The 8,751-nt window shown below is 42.1% G+C and overlaps 1 protein-coding gene across 1 annotated transcript in view; it reads right to left on the bottom strand.

The window, feature by feature from the left end:
• The window catches only part of Slc2a12 (solute carrier family 2 member 12), a 49,436-nt gene extending 41,591 nt beyond the window's left edge, over positions 1–7,845 (bottom strand). Inside the window, exon 1 of the mRNA XM_042681981.1 lies at positions 7,616–7,845. Coding sequence (XP_042537915.1) covers positions 7,616–7,730 — 115 coding nt within the window. The 5' untranslated portion in view covers positions 7,731–7,845. The remainder of the gene's footprint in view (positions 1–7,615) is intronic.
• Between the last annotated feature and the right edge of the window lie 906 nt (positions 7,846–8,751).

Genomic DNA, 8,751 nt, shown 5'->3' on the forward strand with positions numbered 1-8,751 from the left:
ACCTGATCTGAATGGTGAAGGACTGTGGCTTCAGAATGCTTGATTAGGTAGGAGCTAGACTTGGGCAAATCCAACCAGCCTTTAAACTTTCTGTTCCTATGGGGTTTTTTTTAATTATAAGAGAAATATAAAATAGTATTGCCTAACTCTCAGAATTGTGAGAAGGAAGGAGGGAGAGGCACCTGTTAGATGGTAGGAAACACTTGGAGAATGCTGGCTGTCTTGAACTCTGTTTACCTCTGGGTCTTAGAGGAGAGGATGGCTCACTGGGCTGTATAAAGGTAAGAAAAGTTTGTAGAAGCATTGCCCGCCCCCGCCCCCCCCCCAATCACTTTCACAAAAGTCTGTTTGATCAGAATTGATATGGTAAAATATCGATAAGAGGGGCTGGGAAGGGGGCTCAGAGGTAGCGTGCTTGCCTTGAATGCATGAGGCCCTGGGTTCGATTCCTCAGCACCACATAAGCATAAAAAGCCGTAAGAGGCGCTGTGGCTCAAGTGGTAGAGTACTAGCTTTGAGCTGAAGAGCTGAGGGACAGTGCCCATGCCCAGAGTTCAGGCCCCACGACCAACCAAAAAACAAAAGCCTATAAAATGAAAGTAAAACTTTGAAAGAGTCCCTTACTGATATCAAACTCAAGAAGACAATAACTTTTTTTTCTGGTACAACAACTGTGCGTTTTCATAGGTTCTGGAATTCTTACTGCCTATAATTTTAGCTCTTCAGGAGGCTCAGATCTGTGGGCATGGTTTGAAACTAACAGGGGCAGAGAAGTCTATGAGACTATCTTCAATTAACCACCAAAATGTCAGAAGTAAAGCTGTGGATCAAGTATTAGAGTTCCAGTCTTGAATAAGAAGACTAAGGAATAGTGTCCAGGCCCAAGTCCAAGCCCCACTACACAACACACACACACACACACACACACACACACACACACACACACACACACGCGCACACACACACACACGCACACACACACACAAATTCTTGAATTGTTTTTCAGAGTCGTCAGCACCTCCATAATTGGCATTCCATCATAAAATAGTCTCTCTATGAGTTTTCCTTATGGTTTATTACAATTGAGTTTCCCAATAGAAATGAGAAATACGTTGTTCTCTCAGCATATAAGTTCATCCTACTGATAATTGTCCCCGTCTGTATTTTAAAAGCCTGTACGTCTGAGGCTCAGATGTCAGGTTTCTAAACCATGGGCTGTGAGCTTGGCACATAACTCCCAACTGCAACATCTACCAAGTGGAGAAACACTGGCTGTAACCCTATGTGGATGTTGTCCATAGCCTCTGAGCAGTGATGCCAGGCAGACCTCAGTTATGAGTTCTGTGGAAAACAATTATGTCCAAGGGAATCACAATCAAACCATTTAAAGTGAAATCACACTTGATCTACTTCAGGAGAAAAAAAAACTGTTGTTCTAAGTGAAACAAAGGACTGCCCTTTTCTCTTGATACTTAGACAAAATCATAGAAAATGGAGACATTGTTCAAAAATCATAGAAGCTGATAATATTGAAATGTGATCAATGATGTTCATCTCACTACATTTATATGTATTGTATAGAATAATTAGTATATTACAGAGGCATAGACATTTACAAATGAATGAATGAGTGTGCTGTGATGTAGAAAGAAAAATGGTTATCTGCAAACAAAGACAAAGCAAGAAAACAGAAGTACTCATGTTTAGATATCTGATTTATGAGGAAAGTTGCTTGGGTCTGTTTTAGTTGGAAAATATATTGAAGGGGTTTAGTTTCTGATATTTTAACCGAAAACAAAAAATGTGTGTATATCAGGCACTAGGGGCTCATGAATCTTAGCTACTAAGAAGGCTGAGATCTGAAGATCATGGTTTGAAGCCAGCCCCGCCAGGAAAGTTTGTAAGACTCTTGTCTCCAATTAACCTCCAAGTGGTAGACTACCACCTTGAGCAAAATAGCTAAGGGAACCAGCACACGCACAAAATAAAAAAAAAATATTATAGTATATTACTTTTATGAAATAGGGGTTTAGAAATGTTACAATGAGACTGGATACTTTCTGAGGGGACTGTGTGATAAAAAAAATTATGCTCATTTGATATTTGGTCAAAAAGTCTTTGGGATGAACGATGAAAGTTGATTGGTTACAAGTATACAAATAGAGCAGTGAAACCTGTTGAAATTATTTTAGAGAAAAATGGAGAAGGGGAAAGAGAGAGTGATATTGAGGGTGAGATTGATTAGAATATGTTATAATCATATCTAGAAATGTCAAAATGAAATCCCCCACCCTTAAGTATACAAATAAAAAAATAGACCTTGGGGAAGGAGTTATCCAAATTTTCTTTTCTTACCACCATAATTTTGTGTCTTTTAAGCCATTTGATAATTCATACTTCTGAAGAAAACTTCCATGAAGAAAAAAAATGAACTAGACCTCCCCCCAACCCCCACAACTCCACTTAGCTTAAAAAGTCAGCCAGTTCTTGCTCATACTCTGAGTAAACAATTGCCTTCAATCTTGGGAGCCATTGCTAATTACACACAATGGAAGGCCATGTAGCTCTTAGAATTTTTTTAACTCTAAAACTAAATCATACTTGGGTTTCTCCTACTGAGAAAATACTACCTATGAAACCAGAATTTATGGGCTATTTTTGAATGAAAGATAAAACCTCACAAATCTTCAACAACTAAAACTTGCTATTAAAGACAGGTTGATTTCTTTTTCTTTTCCCTTACACCTATAGTAAAGTTTTTCAGGGCAGGAAGTAGTGGCTCACGAGTGTAATCTTAGCTACTTAGGAGACAGAGATGGAGCAGGTAGATAGTTTGAGGATCGTCTGGACAAAAAACAAAATAGAACTTCATGAGACCCTATCTCATAAAATATCTGGGCATAGTGGTATGCACCTGTTATCCCAGCTATGGTGGAAAGTGTTAATAGAGAAACTGAAATCCAGGCCAGCCCAGGAAAAAAAAAATCAATGCCCTATCTCAAAAAATGACCAGGTCAAAAATAAAAAGTACTGGAGGCATGACTCAAGCAATAGAATAACTACCTAGCTAGCAAGCATGAAGTTTGTTTCTATCGGCTAGTGTTAAGACCTAGAACATCAAGACATATTTTCTGGAGAATTCAAAAGGAGTATGTATATAAGTATGAATGTATGCATGTCGACATCTATCTATCTATCTATCTATCTATCTATCTATCTATCTATCTATCTATCTATCTATCTATCTATCATCTATCTCTCTATCTATATACTGTGGGCTTACCTTACAATTCTATCAGCTACCACCAGGCAAAATCCTGGGAGATCAGTGTCTCGGCTACTGTTACAAATCTGACTGAGAACTAAATGATGTTGAAAATATTTAATAACCAGAACAGAGATATTGACCTGTCAGAATTGACTCTAGCTATAAAAACCAGTTCAAGCATGCTAGTATATACTGCTGAACTCTCAGCATGCCCAGGTGGGCCCCAGGGTTTGGCTGGCTGGTCCTGTGCCAGCTGTAGCTATGCAGCTGGACCTTTTACAGCCTCAGAGCCTGCTACAGGGGATCGGTGGCAAGAGACCACCTCTCTGCCTTCTGTGGGTAATCTGTCTTTAGAGAGAAACGAGCACTACTCTTGCTTACTATGTGTGCCAAACACCGTGGAAGGTTTATGGTACAATACACCCCACCATGTTTGTTTAGAGCCTCTCTCTTCCTAGGAGGTCCCGGAGGAGCCATTTGCTCAAGCCGCACAGGCATCCAAAAACTCAAGTTGAGACTTTTGATGTGATTTCCAAGTGAGGTTGAATGTACCATCTTGAGAGAGGTGAGGGCTGATCTGAAAGAGGAGATGTTTACCGTTTTTTAAAAATGTGTTATTACCAGACACAAGGCCTCCAGTTCTTAAAAAATTAACACCCCTATCATTTCTTTGGGGATATCATAGTACATATAACAAAATTAAAGCATAATTTGATTTTTGTAATGTAGAGAAAGCTTCAGGGAAATTGGGAATGGCCTCACAACTTCCAAACTGAGAAGGCCTGACCCTGGACCTGGCTTTGCCCAAGATAACAGGTCTGTTGTTAGAACCTCTTTTCTGACACTGAGGCTCTACCACGAGGTCCCAGTGGTTGTCCTGGAGTTCACTTCCCCAGAGATGAGTTGATTCCTACAAGTCTTCTCCATCTCTCTGTGTTGCCCAAGAAAAGTCTGAAAAGGCCAGATGAGCTTAACTCAAAGGCCCCAATTTAGGCTATACCTGAGATAATAATATTGAATAGGGTTTTACTTACACTTATGTCTTACATACTGACTGTCCCTCAGCCTCCAGAAGTAGAAAGGTGCTCACAGCTTTAAAATATCTGAAACCAACCACCTTGTGGTATTCTGAGTAGTGAGTGTGTACTTGTTAAGTGCCAGATTGTGGCCTCTTCAAAGTGGTGAAATGTTGCCTTTTCAGTAAACTCTGTAAGTCCAGTTCTGTGGGTTCTGAATTCCAGTTCTAAAACTCTGAATTCATAAAGTTTCAGAACTTTGGATGAGCTATGAAAAGGTGGTATTCAAGGGGGCAAAGAAGCCAGGCGCTGCTGGCTCACACCTGTAATCCTAGCTACTCAGGGGGCTGAGATTTGAGGATCTCGGTTCAAAGCCAGCCCGGGCAGGAAAGGCCATGAGACTCTTATCTCCAATAAACCACCAGAAAACCAGAAGTGGTGCTGTGGCTCAAGTGGTGAGCACTAGCCTTGAGCTGAAGAGCTGAGGGACAGCGTTCAGGCCCAGAGTTCAAGCCCCATGACCAAGAAAATAAAAGTGTGGGGGGGGGCACAAGGGAGACTTCACAGAACTCACTCCTTAGTCAATCATTCAGATTGGGAAATAAGGGAGAGGAGAAGGAAGGAGCAAACATCCAACCTGATGGCCCTGAGTGAGTTAGTTCCTCATTAGCCTCTGCATCAACTTAAGCCAATTACCAGTCCTCTGACCCCAAGTTCTCAGATGAGAGGTGTTCCAGCCAGGTCATTTCTTTCTTCACCTTCATCTGTCATCAGCTCTAAGTACCAGGATTTGAATTGTGTTTTAGCCTTCTCTACAAGGTCAATTAGAATTTGCACATTAAAGCTGAAGATTTTCCTAATAGATTCCCTTTGAGTCATGGCTTCATGAAAATGAGTTAAGTTGCTTAGCCTCTAAGTCTTTGGAATAAAGCAACCTCTCTGATGGAGAAGTTGGTCAAAACGTTCCATTGTGTGTAATAGCATTAGGAAGGCTCAGCCTCAGAGCTTAGGGGTTTTGCTTTCTTTTCTTTTCTTTTTCAGTATCCCACATGATTTCATCACCTTGTCTTGGCTTAGCTCACTCATTCCTCTTGGTACACTGATTTTCCTATACAAAAACTTACTACTTTCGAATACAGAAATATAGTGATAATTACTAAGCGTATTTTAAATATTCTGAATTTCTTAGATAAAAGAAAGTATAGATGTTTAAAACACAAAGAGTATGAAAGAAGTGTTGGACAAATATTATTTAGAAAAATCTTAACATCTTGGTAAAACAGAGAGAATCCTGGGGCTAATAAATGGAGATGTGAAGTGACTTTTCAAAACCACACATCAGAGGGAATGAAAGGGTTTGGAGATGGAGGAGAACAATGGAAGGGATGACAGTGATCACTGCACATTTTACTTGTAACCTGACATGATGAATTGAAACCCTTTTCTACAATTACTTAATGATGATCATAACAAACTATATAAAAAAATTCACACATTGACCCTACGTGACATACTGACTTATACATTTATGTGTTGAGTTACTTTGGGGAGCCAGGAGAAATCTACAAAAAGTAATTAAAAAAAAAGGTTTTAAATCTTTGTTTTACTCATAGCATAACTCTAAGCTGTATTCTCCTGAGATTTTCAGGAATAATTTGTCTGTGTCTCCTACATAATGAAGGTTCTTTAGTGAAGGTTCTTAATTTAAATATATTAAATCTCAGAGAGACTTTCTGGTATTTATTGATCTTTTGGGAGGGATGGTCCTGGGACTTGAACTCTGGGCCTGGGCACTGTCCCTGAACTGCTTCTGCTCAAGGCTAGTACTCTACCACTTTAGCTACAGCACCGCTTCTGGCTTTTTCTGTGATTAATTGGAGATAAGAGTCTCACAGACTTTGCTGCCCAGGCTGACTTCAAACTGCGATTCTCAGATCTCAGTTTCCTGAGTAGTTAGAATTACAAGCGTGAGCCATCAGTACTCACCTAAATAATTGATTTTTAATAGCTACTAAAATGCCCTTTTTGGACAGTTTCTTTTCATCCTCTTGTTACATGTGACATACTGATTGCATCTAGTTAGCCCTTTCTTTGCATTACCAGTTCAGTTTGCTCTGCCGACTATATTCTGGTTCAGTTTCTCGGGAATTTAGAGAACTTTATATTCTAACCTCTACTCCCTAGTACAAATTTTTAGGGGAACACTTCAATTTGACCAGCAAGCTTGGCTCAAATCTGACAGGGGCAGATCTGACAGGCCACATTGAAAGATGGCCACAAGTATCCATTCTTGACTAGAAGTGGTAAGGCAATTAAGATGCTAGGCCGAAAGTAGCATAGAGATGAGTGACAGTATCTCTATTCTTGAGAAGGGGCCACTTCTGAGGCTCCATATGAGGGTTCTTGATGCAATTCCAAAATCAGGCAAACCCACAACCCAGACATCAATGTGCCTGCCAAGGAGAGGCAAATACCTCTGGTAGCATTTAATGTTTCTGATGACTCATGAAATTCCAGTATGGAGTTTGGGACCGTAATGTATGATTCAGGAGAAGAAAAGCTGAGGGAAGTGGGAGGCAGAAAAGAATTATTCATAATTGCCTTCACTTCAGATGACAACTAGCCTCTACTCCTTTGCTAGCTAACTAAATGAACAGGCAGTGTGACATGTAGTTGTGGGAATCATAAATGTGGAGATAAAGACCGGCGTTTGTGTTCACAAAGACAACTCCAATGAATGAAAACTTCCAAATTTCATTTCTGCAAGGGAAAACGCATGAAGTGTCCTTTCAAAAGGCCAGTATTAAGGAAAGTAGGAGCAAGGAAAGAAGAAGGTTTAGACTTAGAGTGACTCTTAGGTTCCAAAGAAAGTTATGCTCATCAGCTACAAACTAATCATTTTAAGATGTCCCCTTAAAATGTGAACGTAGAAAGCGGTGCTTACAAGGATCACTTGTCCTATTTTATCCCTTTGTGACAAATAATGGGGGTGGGGGGAAGTGCGTCTGATTACAACTCAGTTTGCTGAACTACCTTTCCAAAATGAGAAGAGTTACACACTGCATTATATAAGCCATGGATGGGACCCGCGCCAGCGCGGGCTGTGTAGGTAACTCACACTTGGCTAAACGCATAAAAGTCCCAGCCTAACTTCACCCCTTCCCTTGCAGCTGGGGGTGGCTCTGCGCCCCTACCCGTCCCCTCAGCGCCTCCTTCCTGCACGCAGCTCACTCCCAAGGACTCAAGCACCCGCACACGCCACGGCCCCGCGGGGCCCACGGGCACAGCCTGGCCCTCGGGCCATCACGCCGCCCGGCCGCCCCACGTTTACCTCCCACGCAGGCAGGATGCCGGCCGCCTCGGGTTCCGCAGCTGCCATCGGTCTCCGCCTGTCTCCCTTTCAGGCTCAGCAGATTGGGGCCCTCTGTGTTTTCAACAGGTACCATGGTCACGCAGGAGTTACAGCCTCTCCCCGGTCACCAAACCACCCCGATCGCCCCCACGGACAGCACTGGTCACTTTCTCCATGGTACCACGCGAAGAAGATTGGAGGGAAACGGGGTGGGGGGGGGGCGGAGAAAAAAAGAGAAAAAAAAACTTCGGGCAAAGCCCTGTGATTTGTGATCAACTTTGTTTCTATTTCCGAAGGCTTTGCCCTCTTCGGTGACACAGGCTGTTGCTATTCCAAGCAGCCTATCACAGGCGAGGGGAGGGACGGGGCTCCAGATTTGTTTTTGCCTTCGATGCAGAGTTGGAAGCAAGAGGTTAAAAGACTTGGAAGCAGGACCCAGACGACAGTCTCCTTTCAGAGTCTGGCCAGGAGCTGGGGCTAGTCCTGGAGTTCCCACTGCACACACGCAAACGCTCTCTCTCTCTCTCTCTCTCTCTCTCTCTCTCTCTCTCTCTCTCTCTCTCTCTCTCTCTCTCTCTCTCTCTCTCTCTCTCTCTCTCTCTCACACACACACACACACACACACACACACACACACACACGTCTTACATGCAAGCCGAAAGTGCAGATGGAGAATACTCACAGATGGCATCGGTTGATCTTGAAGAACAGCAATTAAGACAAAGGTGTACCAGAAAGACAAGCGTGTTAATTTTTGCTGTTGTTGTTTTGATAGCAAGACTGTTATTTCAAAAGTCATGACACCAGTTTAACCAGATTTTTTGGTCAGTGGTAAATGCTTTACATACTTCTCTATCCACGGCCTGTCAGATAAATCCAGGCCTGCAATCAACTTTGTAGCAACATAGTCTGCTTTTTTTTTTTTTTTCAATGCATGATTGACTTTAAGCAAGAAGCTAAGTAAGCTTGCCTCTTCCATGAGGGTGCAAGCTTGCCTGGGTGGGAGAAGGAGATGGGGGTGGGGGGAGCAGGGAATTAGGGAATGGGTCAGTACTTAGTGCCTCAGTACTTTTCACCATTCAGAACTTGTAACTAAAACATTTAAACTGATTTTG

This window comes from Dipodomys spectabilis, unplaced genomic scaffold (assembly GCF_019054845.1).
Source record: "Dipodomys spectabilis isolate Male_0828 unplaced genomic scaffold, ASM1905484v1 ptg000001l, whole genome shotgun sequence".
Taxonomy (NCBI): Eukaryota; Metazoa; Chordata; class Mammalia; order Rodentia; family Heteromyidae; genus Dipodomys; species Dipodomys spectabilis.